The following is an 18036-nucleotide window of genomic DNA, read 5'->3' as shown; positions in this document are numbered from 1 at the left end:
CCCTGGACACCTTTACAGGCGACAGTGATTCCCCACTGGACGACGAGGTTGTGGATAAAGATTATGTGCAGCCACAGGAGGAAGAATCCACCAGCAGTGACGAGGAAGTTCCGTCTCCAAGGAAGCAGCAGTATGTGACTTACCGTGCTGCTAGAGTGGGGCAGCAGGCAAAGAAGCCACGTGCAACATCCTATGCCTATCCCCAACGTGACTTGGAACCAGATTTCGATGACGATGACTATGACGATGATGATGACGGAGTCGTGGGACGTGCTGCCACGTGGTATGGACGTGAGGTAATCACTCATCGTGGCCCAGAGTGCACACCATGTTGGACGAGCAGGTATGGGCCTAGCATTTTGTTTGGGGAGTTAGGAAGTGCCGTGGAGGGAGTGGGGAGTGAAAGGGAAAGTACAGGGAGGATTAGGCAAAGTGAGAGTGACGTGAGTGAGTCATTGCTCTCCCTACGCAGTGTGAGGCGGCGGCGTGTATCACGTGGGCGAGTGCGGGTGCGTTCAGTATCACGTGGGGTTGTGAGGGAGGGGGAAGGTGGGGAGGAACCACTCCCAAGCACGTCTGATGCTCCCCAATATCCTCTAACACGTGGTCGAGCTAGGGTGCGTGAGAAAGCACGTGGTGTTGTCATGGAGGGGGAAGGTGGGGAGGAACCACTCCCCAGCACGTCTTCTGCTCCCCAATTTTCCACTACTTCATCCCCACAGCCCCCTAATGTTCCTCAAGGCCGTAAGGGTAAGGGAAAGGGAAAAGGTAAAGGCAGAGGGAAGGGGAGTGACAGTGGGGAAGCCCTCTGCACTCCTTTTCCCCCACCTCCCCCACCAGGATCTCCTCCCCACCCAGACGAAGGCGGTGATGGGGATGATGGGGACGAGGGATTTGTGGGGTAGAATTGGGAGGATGGGAGTGATTTTTCTCCCCTCATTCACCCCTTCACTGAGCAGGGGCGCTCTGGCTGCATTGCTCCAGGAATTCACCGTAATTCCACCAGGTTGGATTTTTTCCACCTGTTTTTTAGTGAGGCATTTGTGGAGTAGATTGTATACCAAACCAACCTGTTTGCAAGCACCCAGCACCTAGAGAGTGAAAGATTGGGAACAAGGAGTAGGCATTCTATCATACATGATTACCCTGTCTCCCTTTCAGAAATGTTGCTATTTTTTGCCCTGGTCCTTTCGATGGGTATTATACGAAAGAACAGAATTCCTGCTTACTGGACTAGGGACCCTGTTATGTTTACCCCAATATTTGGTCAAGCCATGAGCCGTAATAGGTTTCAACAAATTCTAAGTCGCTTCCATTTCTATGATGCTCATGACCCTGCAAATGCGAAGGACACTGATAAAATGAGGCGAATTAGGTTGGTCTTTGATCACCTGAGGCAAACCTTTCGTTCCTCAATCTATCCCTATAGAGACCTCGTCATAGACGAAAGTCTCGTGTTGTGGTGAGGTAATATTTCATTTAGGCAGTATATACCCAGCAAAAGGCACCATTTTGGGTTCAAGATCTTTGTTATGTGCGACTGTAGGACTGGATACGTGCAAGACATAGTCTTGTACACCGGTGCACAGACAGACATAATAGAAGATCGAAGTATTGGACTGTCGGGAGCAGTAGTAAAGACGATGATAGATGACTACCTTCATCATGGTCACGTCCTCTACCTGGATAATTGGTACACTAGCCCTCTTCTCGCTCGCTATATTCACACACTTGAAACTGGAGTCTGTGGAACCGTGAAGGTGAACCGGCATCACATGGCCAAGGTAGGGCGGAAACTTGCAAGGAATGAGGTTGTCTTCTTCAAAGCCAACAACATCCTTGCAACTGTGTGGAACCATAATGGAGAAGTAAGCCTCTTGTCAACGGTTCACCGCCCCTTGATGCACCGTACTGATTCAGTTGATTACCGTAGCAAGAACAAGCGTCATATTTGGAAACCTGAGTGTGTCATGGACTATAACATAAACATGCTCCTCGTGGACCAGTCAGACTCCATGATATCGACGGTAGAGTGTGTCAGGACCACGATGAAGTGGTATAAGAAACTGCTCTGAATTGCCACTACCTTCACGCCATGACAACAGGAGTTCAGGAAACCTTTGAAGGGTTTGTGAGGGAGCTCACAAGAGAGATGTTTGCACGGTATGCTGTAGAAAGGCCCCAACATCGCACCCGCACTGGCCCTATTGCACAAACTCCCCTGAGAATATCCGGCTGCCATTTCCCCACTCATATCCCTCCCCAGCCAAACAGACCTAGGCCCCAACGCAGGTGTCACGTGTGTAGCAATTCCCGGGTGAGACTCACGACACAGAGGAAGGACACCCGCTATGAGTGCGTGGAGTGTGACGTGGGTCTCTGTATTCACCCATGTTTCAGCGAATATCACACGTTGATGCAATTCTGATATGGTGTGAATGCGACAGGACGCTGAAACTATGAAGTAAATGTGACAGACAGACGCTCAGTGAAATTATCAGTCATGTTGATCACCAAATATTAGTATAAAGTGCATTTGAATATAACATAAGTGCAAAAATTGTATGTAAGTGTATAAATATGTTGTAAGTGGAAACATACATAGTGAGGGTTTTATGATGCGATATTCTGTCGCTCAGTGCAATAAATACGGCCCGTAATTATATAATTATTATTATTGGATATGCTTACGGGTATAATATAAGTTCAAATTATTGTAAGTGCTGAAATATATTCTAAGTCAAATATTCATAGCGTGTGTATAGAGATGCGATATCCTGACGCTCAGTTGAATGAATAAGGCACATAATAGTGAAAATAGAAGTCAACAAGTGGTAAAGTGTGTAATATATGTGAAGAATTAGTATATAAGTGTGTGAGTATTATGTTGGTCGAAACATTCATTGCGAGGGTATTTTCATGCGATATTCTCACGCTCACTTGAATAAATAATGTCAGTAAATATGTACAGTGCAGTATAGGGGTGTAAACGTGTGTAATGTAAGTGAGAAATTATAATTGGAGTGAATAAATAAAGTAGAAGATGAAACACGAGTGTTTGAGATTGTGCTTGCTACGTGAATATGCGGTAGGATATCGCTAAATGCCCTCGTAATGAATGAAAATAATTGAAAACATTTACAGTGGTGGAGGAAAGGTTCTATGTAAAGGGAAAAATAATAGGAAAGTGATAAAACAATTGGGTATGTTGAAATACGAGTCATAGCGAGTGCGCTTACTAAGCTGATGTGCGCTAAACTTATGCTGCATGTCATCATAATGAATGAAAACATCTGAAAACACTTACAAACAGTTGTAATTGGTAAAATGTCACTGAAACAGAAGTATACAAGTAGAAAAAAATGATATGTTGACTGATACAAGAAACTTAGCATATAGCATGTTACGACTCGGACCTAACTCGCTATGCTCGTGCAATGGTACAATGCTTATTTTTCATATATATGTGTCTGAAATCCATTATATTGTTACTGTTATTGTTTATTAGTTCAAATTGAATAAATATAGAGGTGTTGTGTAATGTTTCTCCCAGTATACCTTACCATAGAAAATGTGAGCGCCTGGCACGTCCATTATAGAATACGATACCTGGCGTGGGGGACCTCACCTGTCCTGACCACTTATAGACCACGGTAAGCCCTTTCTTGGTGATTTTCCTTCGTTTCTCGACCTAAGAGGAAGTTTGGGCCCAAAAAAAGTTTTTCCAAAAAGGCTCGGGACTGGGGGATGTCGGAGGGGCGGAAAACCTCAGGACGTGACGGGTTAATAGACTGAATGATTGCGTTCCCTTGCAGGTTTAAAAATGTGTGTGTGTGTGTGTGTGTGTGTGTGTGTGTGTGTGTGTGTGTGGCCTTATCTGAAACATGCCAGCACTTAACGCTGTACCTGTTGCCTGGATACACTAAGCCTCACTCATCTGGATGCAACAAATATACCTTGGAATGATGATGTGATAGTGAATACCAGTAAAATACTCGGCCACGAAGCGATAGGACCCCCAGTTCGATGTCTGAGGTTACTACGAGACCGTTGGACATAGCACATCCTGTTCACGTGACCATAAGCACACAAACTACACATTAAAACCAGCGGTTACTTCCTGACAATTTACAGCGCTGAACGAACGACAACACAATGGCGTGTTATTGACTTTTTTGCACCTAGAAGAACGCAATATATATACTGACTAGCAGGGGTATCCGGAGTTGCCTGGTCAAAAAGGCGAGCACTCTAATCCTAATCGTTTAGTTCAATCGTTCTTCCTACTCCAGAAAGACCATGTACATCTTATGCTTTTGAAAAGGGATTATAAGAGGTCCAGGACCTTTCTATTTCAGCTTTTGCAGACTAATGCACAGTATTAATTAGTGCGCACTTGTTTACTATTACCGATGACTTCAAATGACATCCGACCAGTGACCTTAAATGACCTCTGAGATCACCTTCATATATCCTATGTCTGAACTGGAGGTCATGTGAGTTTCCACATCAAAAATTGGGCTACAGGGGTAACCGGCGTCCAGGCCAAAAAGGCGAACACTATCGGTGACCTCAAATGATCCAGATCTGAATGTTCACCCCCTTAAAACCATCCTTGGGTTACCCTGATTCAGAATATATATGGGTCTGGGGGTCTCTGGCCCTTGGTTTGGGTGTGATTGAAGGACTAACAAACAAACAACGCGGATCTTTTATATATACATGGTTCTTTATTTAATTGACATTTATTGTGTCTGAATTGACCTTTATAGTGTCCGGAAATAGTAAACGTGGCACCACAACTTCATGGGCAGATTGAACCAACAACGATTAGGATATCAACAATAATTCTGTACACCTTGACATAACAAGGTAGAACGAAAGGGATGGAAGTTAAATTTCAGTGTAAAACTGAATATTGGAACCAACTATAAAAACTACAGAATACAACTAAAAAGAAAATGAAAATTACGAAATAACATGATCACAAGCAGGTTAGAAACGTTCAGAGGAGGTGAGCAACTGCAATTTCCTTTATAGGGATGATCATTCAATGCCCCAGGGACAAACAATCACTACCAAGAAGCAAATCAAGACGGCAGGTAACGTCCTTCCCACGACACAGTTAAAAGTGTGGAAGGTCGCACAGTATGTTTGATTTACACAGATGAAGAAGTCTCACGATATAGGACGTCTTTGGAATGATGCATGGCTTTAGCCTTCAAAAACTCTCTTTGTTCTGATTGCAAGTGCCTCCAGCTCAAACTTGACCCGTCTGCCGGTAACACAAACTGCAGACTGGCCTTGCTTACGGAGTGGCAATAACCGCTAACATGACAATTAGTTTACCGGAAGAAATAATAAGCGAGTAAGTCCATTAAAATGAAACTTGCTCTGAACCATAACCGCGTTCGAAACCGGAAAATAAAACACTACGGAGATGGCTGTTTTGGTGCATGGTGGCTTTGTGCCCGTTGTCTGATGGATATTCTCCGGTCATTTTACCTTTGGGGCTCTAAAATAAATAAAAGGTCTTATCCGAAAATCTTATAAAGGTGTTGTGGGGCACGAAGCCAAGGTAGCATGCACAGACACTTTCAGGCTTAGTGGCTCAAAAATAAAGGTGTGGGGTCGTTGTAAAAAAAAAAAAAAAAAAAAAAAGCGGTAATAATACGGAGATTCTCAACACCACCAATACCGAGAACTGAAAAAGAGAAAAAAGAATCTATAAATAATAATAATAATAATAATAATAATAATAATAATTTGTTTTTGGAATATGCAAAAACTGAGTATATCTCGTAGTGTACAGGTAGCCTGGCCACGTCCATGAGTGTCTCCGTATCATTTGCCATATGCCTGTACTACTGTATTTATGCTACCTAATTAAGTTTCCAAAGTCCTTATAACAATGACGTGTTTATTATGGGGATGTAAGAAATGATCACAGTGTCTGATAATGGTTGGACAAATTTGTTGTTCAGTTACGTGACAAATTAACGAGCTGGTTAAAAGGGTAAAGATGGACAAACGGTTTACTTAATAGCCTACATCCCTTCTCATTTCGTTCATATCTGAGAATAGAATCGACTTTTAAAATACGTAATGATACTCTCACACAATACAACAGTGGTCTAGGCTGGTCGAGGATGTTTTCTTTTTTTTCTTTCAACTTTTTCTCCCCCGTCCCCCCCCCCCTTTTTTTTTATTTTTTTATTCTGTGCTCGTGTATGCTTCCGATGCTGGCTATGATGTGAAGCAGATGAAATATCTCTGAGAACTGGAACAAAGTAGAAATAGGCTACATTATAACATCCAATATCACATTTTTTTTTTTTTTTATAATGAGGATCACCAACCAGTGGGAACAAAATATTAGTGCTGATATTCATTCTTAGCATGTTGTTCCTGTAGTGATGAGTGAAGAATTAAGGCGCTTACTGATATGAAGGAAGTAATAATGTGAGTCAGGGGTAGGGTAACACTATTAAGGAAGGGATATAATGATGTATTTATCTAACAACAAAGTAGGAAATCCTCACATTTACAATAATATTACATGTATAGCGTCACGTGTCATGTGGATCTTAAAGTATATTCTGTGTTCACATGGTAATGCCTGAGGGGATAACTGTAAATAGGTTGGAACTGGAAGCTATGAAATACCTGGTTTTAACCCACTTACATCTAGAGTTATCCCACCAAATTTTTTTCACAGTTTGTTACCTCTCTCTGATGGATGGTAGCTAGGTACAGCTTCTACATAAAGGTGTTTATTTAAACATCTATGGAATAATTGTTATACACAAGAGATTAATAGAACAGAAATGATAAGAAAAGGATGACTGGTAGACGACAAACATAGTTCAGAAACAATAAAAGCGAAAATGTTACATGTCAAAATTATAAATGTATAACGATCAAAATGCAGGAGAGCTCTCATTCACAAGTGATGCAAAGTTTAAAACAAGCTTAAGTTTCATCACTGAGGAATTCATTTATGACATCCAAATGGTGTGGAAATAAATATAAGTTTGCTAGTACGTAATTTGTCGTAAAATTACAGTTGGGCAAACCAGTCTAATATGGCAAAATATGACTAATCCCCCCCGCCATGGAGGTTATGTTTTACCCCGTGTGGGTTAGTTTGTCTGTCTGTTAGCAGGATTACTCAAAAAATTATGAACGGATTTTGATGAAATTTTGTGGCAGGGTGGGCCATGGACCAAGAAAGAAATGGTTGAATTTGAGGGCGGCTCCATTTCCGGATCCGGATCCGGGATTACTAAAAAAAGTTATGAACCGATTTTGATGAAATTTTGTGGAAGGGTGGGCCATGGGCCAAGGAAGAAATTATTAAAATTTTAGGCGGATCCGGATCCGAGTACGGAGTATCCCGCACAGCATCTCTAACAGTTCTGAATGAAGTTCAATGAAATTTTGTAGAAAGGTAGGCCATGGACCAAGAAAGAGTGGATTAAATTCTAAGGCGGATCCGGATCCTATATCAATGGATCCGGATCCGGATCTTTTTTAATGGCAATGGCGTTGGCGGAGGTATGAGCTCTCTGAGTGCATTCTAGTTAACCATGGTTCCACCACAAAAGCCAGGAGACATCTAGTGAAAATTTACCATTTTGGATAAGGTCGAAAATAGCTTCTGAATTACTCATTTTCGCAACCTTTTAAACCAATCACTATAAAGTTTATATTTTATGGAAAAAAGGATTATATGAATAGGAGTTCTAATATTCAGTGCAACGATTCCTCTAGTTTAAGGTGCAGTATAAGTGAGGCGGACATTAGCAATGTTTGGGATGCCTCGTAATTACATTACATAACTGCTCCCAGTCCATCGACTGACCAAAAATCATGCCACAGGAGTGCGGTGAGACAAAAGTAGCATCAACTTTTCACCAACTGAGAAAATCCCTCACTTGCATTAACAACACAAAGTTTAAATAAAAGTGGAGCGACATATCAGTATATATGATTAAGAAAGTATTATGAATTCATCCACTGTGGATTAGTATTTAAATTGATGACAAATCTGTTGCTTCAAATGTACACATGGATGAGGAACACCACCACCACAGCTTGTAATAACTTCTTTAACTTGCGACGTTTTCAAATATATCACTGCACCAGAAGACCTAAAAACAATAACACACTTCAGCTGAATAAATTTAATAGTTTGTGAGAACATTGAATTAAAATAACAATTATGGTTTTGTAAGATATCCCAGGAAGAAAGACATCATTCAGTAACTGAGTAAAAAGTGAGATAACCTAATCAGCTAAGACTAAGTCTACACAATAAGACTCTGGCAATCAAATTGAATATGATTAATATATTTATGAATAACAAATCGGTAAATACATAGCTGTAGTAGTAAATCTTTACCGATAGTGAGTTTGTGGACGTATGTGTGGAGTGTTTCCATGATGGGACACTTGCACAAGCTTCTAGCGAGGACAGAGAAGGAGGAGCGGTTGGTGAGTGATCGTCTGCGTACGAGTATGTAAGTGCTTCTGATGGCACTTATCAAAGGATCCTAAATGTTCTGGTGTTGTTATTCCTTGTTCTTCCATTGCTGGTACTTTTTTCAATACCACTCGTGTCAATGTAAGGCATTTGTAAAAAAGTCACGCTTAATCCACTGAGCTTCTGAAACAAGGTATATGCAAGGAAAAACACAAATCTTCAAAAAAGCTTCCTGTATGTGATCCTTGAAAATATAAGAACAACTTGATATCCATAGAAATTGATGATGAGGCTAGTAACTGGCGAGCCCTTCTCCACACGCCTTTGAACAATCAGGATGCTTCAGTACGTAGTTGCGGTTATGATGGAAATATCATTGCAGTGCTACTCTGACTGTGTTGGGCAGCATCAGGCCACAAAAACCGCCACCTGTTGGCAATAATAATGGTAAAGATTATGGATAATATAGAATAGGTCTCCGGTGTTGGCAATTGGAATACACAAAGATTTTGTCTATTTGCATTTAGTTAGCTTTCATCCAATCCGTGGTTACCCATTTTCAGGATTATAATGCGCCCAGGACTTGGGTACTCATTTTCGATCCATAAATCAGGACTGACCAGTCGTTCACTTTTAAGCTATAGGAAGGCAAAAAAAAAACTCAACCATTCTCAGAATTAAATCCTCATGGACCACACCCAGTTAGCGTGGCTTCTTTTTTCCATCAGACCACCAGGTATCCATCTATTGGATAACCTACACACGCCTCGCCTGGCCTCATTGATCTACTATAAATAAAATCATAAATTACATAAAAAAAAAAATTAACAATAAATCAGTAACATGACTTGCGATGGATATTCGGGTAAAATATACTTACTGAGAGTGGTGAAATACCAGTTGATTCATACACTGGCTAGGGTACGGGATGCATTTGTTATAAAAACATACATATATATTAATTTTTCTCTGGCTGGAGGATGATTATTATGTTTACTACCCTTGGAAAAGGCACCGATATTATTGCGCAGCTCCTATCCCTGTTCCACTCGTACAAACGTCTCGGCTTTGTCTCTATTCCCCAAATGAAGAATGGTGGACTGCTGCGGAAATGCAGCTTTACACCGCAGTTCAGCAGGTTTACGTTCAGACGAGTCAGGGGCATACCTACAACAACCACCGCCCATGATTGAAGAAAACAAATCATGTTTCCATCAGTCCCATGATCATAAGTCTCGATGGGAATATACTGAATATTGTTTAACCTCGGTTGCAAGAGAATGAAATGGCATTTACATCCACCTCGCGGCACTTAGCACCAAGAAGTTTCGATGCCCGGCCCCTTGGTGGTTTCTGCTTTTCTTCTGTCATCCTCATTTTTTTTTTCCACCAGGTATTTTCATCACGTCAAGCTCTCATTGATAGTTAGATTACGGCACGTCCAGCATAGTCATTCATAAACAAAGTCAATCATAAACTTGCCCCACTGCTGTCTGTGGTGTATGGCGCAGCCAAACACACCTGCACTGCTCAACATGCTGGAGCTGTATGACCTATCTCTCCTGTGTCACCTAATTTCTACATCAATAGAGATTATCCTGACATGATCAACACAGTAACCACCGCTGGGCTGTAAGGGATTATATCTGGACATTTGTTATCTAATATCATGTCAAGCATTTGACTGTTGACTGTCCTGTTAGTGCTCTACACAACACTCAAGGTGAAAAGTGCGCACATTGTTTCCTTAACTGCCAGGGTTAATCCATCAATCATGCTATTGTGGTGTGGGAGAGGCCAGCCGAATTTCACTGTGACATATTCCTGTCATTGGACCTTCGAAGATACCAAGCCCTCACTCTCCCTGTGTTACCGCTGTTTTCATACACAGCATGACGCCTGTTACTACCACTATGAAGAAAGATGTGGGTTGTGAAGTGGCACCCATTTGACCCAATACTGCCCTGTACCACTCACTGCCACTGCTCACCCCGCCATCCATCCTACAACTGACTTGCTGTCATCTGAATTCACAGAATTGCTTCGTAAACAAATCCCACTATTTCCCAGTGATGCCTACCCTTACCACCTGCACTCGTCGGATTTCTTGGTCCCAGTGTAGGCGTGCCAGCATCGCTGCATGAAACATGAGCTGCCCACGTTGGCACTCTGCCTGTCCTACCCCTTCTAATCCTGTCACCACTTCTGCACCTTATCTGATACACCCTCATTAGTTCATCTCAACCCCTCCCCCTTCCCATGCACGAAAGCAAGCTGCTTTCTCCCGTCTCATTCCTTACTTACCTGACCCCCTGCCCTAGTCTTTCAGCAACCAGCTGTAGCCACTGCAACAGCAGTATAGTTATCTGCACGATCTCAGCACAGTCGTCCATCTTTGCCTGCTTCATTGCCTGCATTGCATAGCTTGTTTCCTGTTTATACCATGTTTGTCACCCTCCTTGCTTCTCTCCTCCTCCTCTGTCTCTTCCCCTGGAATTGACTTAGCTCTCAACCTCTCATACAAGGAACCTATGTTTATGTTACATTTCCCCCTCCCTCCTCCCCTGCACTGTCTCCTGTCCTCTTCCACCCTGACCTTGCCAGCCTCTCTTAAGGCAAGTACACACACAGGACCACCTCCCTCTTCTCACCTGCCACAGGTTAAGGACACAAACCTAATGGGTTGCAAATTACGCTTCCACAACATCCACTGACCTTCGCAACTCCCTAGTTGCTATAGCCCACGAATTCTTTTATCATTATGTGCTGCAGCTCAACTCTACTATGGTCCTTTCACCGCAAGAAGTCCGTTCAGGGTGTGGCAGAATTTAGAATTCCCCCGAGTGCGACGTTGCCAATTTGACCACCAATTATCGGATTATCGCTACCTACCCCCATCACACCTGTTTCTCTCTCTCTCTCTCTCTCTCTCTCTCTCTCTCTCTCTCTCTCTCTATATAATATATATATATATATATATATATATATATATATATATATATATATATATATATTGTATATATATTATTTATTTCCAAATTTTTTTCCACACCACTTATGAGGTAAAAGTCTAGGCACGTTTTATTTTTAAGAGGTTTCCCCTGTCGGCCTAATCCTCTCTCTGATCTTTAATCATAATTTTCTTCGTCATCAGAACTTTCTGTTATATTGATGAGAGAGAGAGAGAGAGAGAGAGAGAGAGAGAGAGAGAGAGAGAGAGAGGGAGAGAGAAACAGGTGGGATGGGGGTAGGTGATAATCCGATAATTGGTGGTCAAATTGGCAATTCTACGGCGTGGCAACATGGGAAAAAAGCACTGCCACGTGTCATAGAATTCATGCAAATCGTTGTTATAATTCTAGAAAGTGATACTCAGTGTACTATATAGCTTCCTTTACTATATACAGAATATAAAAACAATTTCAAATAGCACATAGATAGGAAATAAGAGAGAGAGAGGCATGTACTACGGTTGATTTGGCAGTATCGCTAGAGGTGATTCACCAGGTGGGCCCCACCCTGAACGGACTTCTTGCGGTGAAAGGACCATAGATCCTCTGAATATTTTATGCAATAGTGGTTCAAGTGAAACGTGTAAACATACTCTTACGTATTACGTTAGTATTACTTCATTCTTTCTTTCACCACAACACAGTTTTTTTATGTTCGCAGTATATACTGAAAATTTCTTAAAATTTACAAAATTATCAAATAATTCTTCAAATATTTTAACTAACTCCTTGGATATTTTTTCATCACTATTCCCTAATATTTGCATTACGCTGATACCATTGCAGGAGAGTCAGCACACGTATTTATCTTCCCTTTTTCACAGCTTCTCATCAATGGGCGTTGGGTCATCAGACGTTACAGCTTTGGAGTGCGAGTTATCCAGCTTACATCAGCTAGATTCAAATGAGTGTTGTAAATTCTGAAAAATATGAATACATGTCCCAGCACACAAAGGTTAAATGTTTGTCCACCAGCAAGGTAGGAGAGGGAGCAACAGGCCTATTACTGTCTGGGATCAAGCCATACTCCTCTTCTGAAGGCCCAGTATCTCTGCTTGCACTGCTTCCTCTGTTGTTAACTCTATCTGTGGCTTAAGAAGCACATTTTCAAGAAGTTTTACAAAAACAGCCACTTTTATTCTTTACTACGTGAGGGGCTTGTACATATTCACTTTATAAGATTACAAGCAATATGCTGTTCTAAAAATTTTCTAACACAATGACTCTGGTAGTGTTACAGTGCAAAGTGTTGACACTGACCTATAAGGAGTGATGCCACCAGGAATATTGGAATGGCACAGTAGACGTCCAGCAGGTAACCAAAAGAAATAACCCCAGCTATGGCTCCTAATCGTCCAGTTAGGAAAAGCACCGCTAGTGCCGTTGACCTTGAAATATAAAAAGGAATTAAAATCTAAGTACTTCAATCTGACATATTTTGTGCATGTGTAAGACATGTATAATATTATGGTATATCATATAATGCCTAATACACAGACCATTCAATCTTGGTCTGTGGATATATGATGTAGTAAAGTTAGAAAAATGAGTCAGGCTGAAAACAATCGTTGTTGGAATATGAAACAAATCTACACGGAATGAAATTATACACTAGCGTGATCCTCAAAGTTTATTATAAATATTTCGAAAGTGCTTTGCGTTATTTAAGTTGCACTCACTGGAAATACTGACCTTTACAAAATTCCATTCATTTTCATTAAGTTATACCACTGCCACATGATCCTGCATTACCCCATATCAGGCGACTGAGACGTAGCTGAGAGTAGTGTTACGTCATGACTTTTTTTCAGTTTATCTTAGTGTTCATAAAATCTTACTGAAACTTAGATTTAACAACTTTCAAGTACTGTAATTAGACAAAGTTTTAAATTATTTAGATTTAATATATTTGTGGTAGATGGGGGCGCTCGCCATCCACTCACTCGATGTAGTGCTCCACTCAGGTGCCTGCCCTTTCCTCTCCTCCATCCTTCTTTCCTTCCATCCTCTTCTGTCTTTCTTTTCTTCATTCTTTCCTCGTCCTTCTGCCTACGGGTGACTTGAAACTTCCGCTTCTGTTGTTCTTTCCTTCATTCTTTCCTCATCCTTCTGCCTGTGGGTGACTCTACACTGAGTGATAAGCCAAATGGTTTCTTGTACACCAGGAAACCATTTACAACGCTGGATGGAACCATGTAACCAAATTTTGGCGCAAGGTAACTTTACAATTCCTCTTCTGTCTTTCTTTCCTTAATTTTTTCCTTTTCTTTCTGCCAATAGGTGACTCTACACTGAGTGACAAGCCAAATGGTTTTCTGTACACCAGGAAACCACTTACTACCCTGGGTGGTAGCCATATAACCAAATTATGGTGCCTGGTGATTTAGTGGGTAATTATGGCGCTCCAATCGGATTGAGCTGGTGAAGGTTTGTATCCAAGGGATAGTTGGGGTTCACTGCTCTCGTAATACCACTCAGGGATGAGTGAGGTTGGTCACTTTCATTTTAAATGTCAGGACCAACTTGCCTAGCCCAAGGCTCCTAGGCTCCTTATGGGGCAACGGAGGATTGGATGATGATGATGATGATGATGATGATGATGATAATAATAATATATTTAATGAGTTTACTTACATACCGCAACCTAACCTAGTGGCGTTGCATCAACCTGCCCATAGAAGTATGTTCTAGAACATTCTATCATATTCTGGCTTGGCCTAGCCAGCAACTCCCATAGCACATACAAATGAATAGCCACATCGGTTATCGGATATTCTTGCTAATGATTAAATCATCTCAAGTTCAGTATATCAAAACACCGTCTCCAACAAACCCCGACTAAATAAGATAAGACTCGTAGATTGTCAGGCTATTGTTATGGTGAAATACTGAGCAGTGTTACATCATACAGCAACTAAATACTGTAACTAACCATCGTGCTTGGTCTCCTTCTAGGTTTTCGTTTGTGGAGTTATTTAGTCCTGTCTTGGCACGTGCGACCCAAAAACAGCATTATGTGTGGTTGATTGGCTTTCCAGCTAACGTGATACCCCATAAATCATCTCCCATCTTGGGCAGAAGTCTTGCAGTGGTATTTCAACTTACAACAATGCCAAAAGTTGGAAGTAAAGAGTACAGCAACACAAGTTGTTCACGAAACAGTGTGTCTCTGGGAGAGGGCGTGAATCCCAACTGTAGAAGTGCGGAATGTCATTTCTAAGTTGGAAAAGAAGGTGATGCAGTACCAGTCTATTCTTAAAAAAAAAACACGACCACTTCCACCACAAATAAAGAAAGAATATGAGTTTCAAGCGAACCTCAATGATTTAATTGATACCGCCCACATCGAGACTCTTCAGCTGGTCAAAGTTCCAGAGGACAGGGCATTCCTCAGAGCGTGATGGGAGCCAAGGAGATGGGGCTTCATAGTTGGCGTTGACAAAGTCCAAGCAGATAAAAAAGGAGTGGGCTCCTCAAAGTAACCAGTCGATGACAAAGAGAGTCCATCAAGAAAATAAAGGAACGATCAGTGAGAGAGGAGACTGTCGAGTTTAGGGGGAGCGCAGTGATAGTTCGGCCAGGAGGATGGTTCGGCCACTGGCCTTCCTGAATAATGTAGGGGACCTAGATCATTGAGATTTCACATGAAGTTGCGTGATCTTCCCGACAGATGGCACAAGTGTTTTTGTTTTGGTTGGCCAGGAAACAGCAACGTCAGGTTAGATTTTATAATTTTTCATGACCCCTATATACTTTTTCGGTGATCCAACGTAAGCAGTAGCTCCATATATAGTGCAAATATCATTTATTGTCTATAGGCGACGTGAGAGTAGATAACACTCGAACAGCTTATGAACTCTGGGTTTCGGGGCGCCATGTGTACATCTTTATACATGGGGGATGATTCGGCCACTTGAAGTGAGGGATGGTTCGGCAGGGTTGCCAGGTGGCCGAACCATCCCTCATAATTATCTAATGATTTATTTTCTTTATTTAACGATTTTTTTTCTATAAAATTACATATTCTCTCTCTCTCTCTCTCTCTCTCTCTCTCTCTCTCTCTCTCTCTCTCTCTCTCTCTCCTTTTCTTGTTTGCTCACTTCTAATCTCTATGCTACATTTTTATTATTTCCAAGGCTGGCCAACATGGGTCGAAAATATAAAAAGAAAACATCAAGAGAAAGAGATGTGACTGCAATTAAAATGGCCATCAAAGAAATAGAGGAAAATGGAACGTCAGTGAGAAAGCAGCTCCCAAGTTCAATGTCCCAAGATCGACCCTAATGGACTATTTAAAAAGGAAGGAGGATTGCAGTTCAGATGTCAAGCTTGCTTCATATTCTGTGAGATAAGTTTTGTCACCAGAGATGGAAAGAGATCTTGGGGAGTATTTGTTGAAGTGTTCAAATATGTTTCATGGGCTAACACCACATCTCACAAAGAAATTAGCATATGAGTATGCTATTGCAAACCATATTATTGTACCAACCTCTTGGGAACGAGACAAGGCAGCTGGAAGGGACTGGTTTACTGGTTTCATTGAGAGACAGGGAAACCTTTCTCTAAGAACCCCAGAAGCAACTATCTTGCTCGTATGACGAGTTTCAACAGAACTAACCTAGGTGTCTTCCAGACGAAACTGGAAGACGTTCTGAACCGATGCGCATTTACAGAGTCAAGCATCTATAATTTAGATGAAACTGGATGCACGACAGTTCAGAAACTTCCACGAGTGGTCGGTCTTAAAGGTGTTCATCAGGTTGGTCAAGTAACATCAAGGGAACATGGCGAGTTAGTCACCATGGTTGGGATTGTTTGTGCTAATGGAAATGCATTACCTCCTACTTTTATTTTCCCTAGGGTTCGTTTTGACGAAGCTCGAATGATGAATGGTGTCCCTAGTGCATGCCAGGGTTTAGTGTACCCCACAGGCTGGATGACCAGTGAGAACTTCCGCGCTGTTCTGGAGCACTTTGTCTTGCATACTAGGTGCAGCAAGGATCGCAAGGTATTACTCATAATGGATAATCATGAGTCACATTTGTCTGTAGAAGGAATCAATTTTGCCAAGGAAAATGGAATAGTTATCCTTACTTTGCCACCTCACACCTCCAATAAGTTACAGCCTCTAGATGTATCAGTTTTTGGCCCTTTCAAGACTTTCTATAACCAAGGACTAAATGCATGGATGCTACAACATCCTGGCCGTGTAGCTACCATATAAGACATTGCACCTATAATAAGCAGTGCATGGGATAAGGCAGCTACACCTGTCAATGTTAAATCTGGATTTAGGCGCACAGGTATCTGTCCTTTCAGTACTATGGTTTTTTGTGATGAAGATTTTGCAGGATCCTATGTTACACACAGGCCAGATCCTTCTGCTGGTTCACCAGCAAGTCTTGAAGCTACAAAGGAAACCTCAGCACCAGTGACATCACAAGAAGATAGCACTTCACAGACAGCTGAAGTTTCATTTCCAGATGCAACAGCTGAAAGAAGCATTGCTTCGTCTCCAATCTCACTTGTAAAATCTCCAGACCAAGTACGGCCCTTTCCTAAAACTCCAGCTAGGAAGGAAACTGCTAGAGGAAAAAAAAGGGGAAAGTGCATGATTGCTACAGATACACCAGAAAAAAATCAACTTGAACAAAAGAAACATCGAACAAAAAAGGCAAATATATCAAGGAAAATAAGGTGAGACCTACAGTTTTCTGATATCAAAGAAGTAGAGAGTAGTGAAGAAGACTCGGCAATAGAGAATCTTTTAACAGAAGAACTAAAGCAATCTTCAGAGGACTCAGATGAAGAGAATGATGACACTATTGTTAACTTTATGAGTAAAACACCAGAGGAGAATGATTTTGTAGTAATAGGACTGGATCCTCTAAAGGGAGAGAAAGTTTATTATGTTGGGAAACTCTTGAGCAACATGGATGAGGACGGGGACTTTCAAGTTAGTTATCTAAGGAGATCAAACAAAAGCAAGGAAGACAACTTTTACTTTCCCTCAGAAATTGATGAAGTTTCTGTTTCAAGAAACGCTATTTCACAAAGCAGTAAGCGAAGGCAAAAGTATTACAACTTTGGATTAAGTTTCACTGGATTTAAAATACGTTAAGAGTAAACAGCATGTAAGAGAAGTAACTTTCATTTGACTCGGATATTTTCTTTCACAAAATTATAGTTTTATTTTATGTGAGATAGGCAATAGTAGAGCCATTTAATTTCATTATAAGGAGATTGTTTGTTCCTTGTTTCATTAAAAGGAGATTGTTTAGGTAAAAATAAATCCAATAAATCACGTCAGCACATATGAAAATTTGATTCTTCATTTTCCTACTGTATTTAATTCTTTAATTGAGCCCCAGAGGCAAGTGGCCAAATCATCCCACATGGTGGCCGAACCATCTAACGCCAGTGGCCGAATCATCCACACCAAAAGGGATGGTTCGGCCATTTTGGAGACCTTAAGAGTTTGGATTACTGCCAAGAAATGACGTAAGTTTAAGAACTGACAATATCACACAAAAGAGCCAA

At 41.4% G+C, this 18036-nt stretch overlaps 1 protein-coding gene across 1 annotated transcript in view; it reads right to left on the bottom strand.

Moving 5' to 3' along the window:
* Positions 1-8858: 8858 nt before the first annotated feature.
* Positions 8859-18036, bottom strand: part of LOC145395276 (synaptic vesicle glycoprotein 2B-like) — a 130404-nt gene continuing 121226 nt past the window's right edge. The window contains exons 12-13 of the mRNA XM_080268956.1: positions 12757-12884; positions 8859-8914 (exon numbers count right to left, since the gene is read on the bottom strand). Of these exons, the coding sequence (XP_080125082.1) occupies positions 8859-8914; positions 12757-12884 (184 nt within the window). The remainder of the gene's footprint in view (positions 8915-12756; positions 12885-18036) is intronic.

Source organism: Coenobita brevimanus, chromosome 30 (assembly GCF_032717465.1).
Source record: "Coenobita brevimanus isolate Jiangsu-jjx chromosome 30, ASM3271746v2, whole genome shotgun sequence".
NCBI lineage: Eukaryota > Metazoa > Arthropoda > Malacostraca > Decapoda > Coenobitidae > Coenobita > Coenobita brevimanus.
Note: the sequence above shows the minus strand (reverse complement) of the source record. Positions and strands in the feature narration are given on the sequence as shown.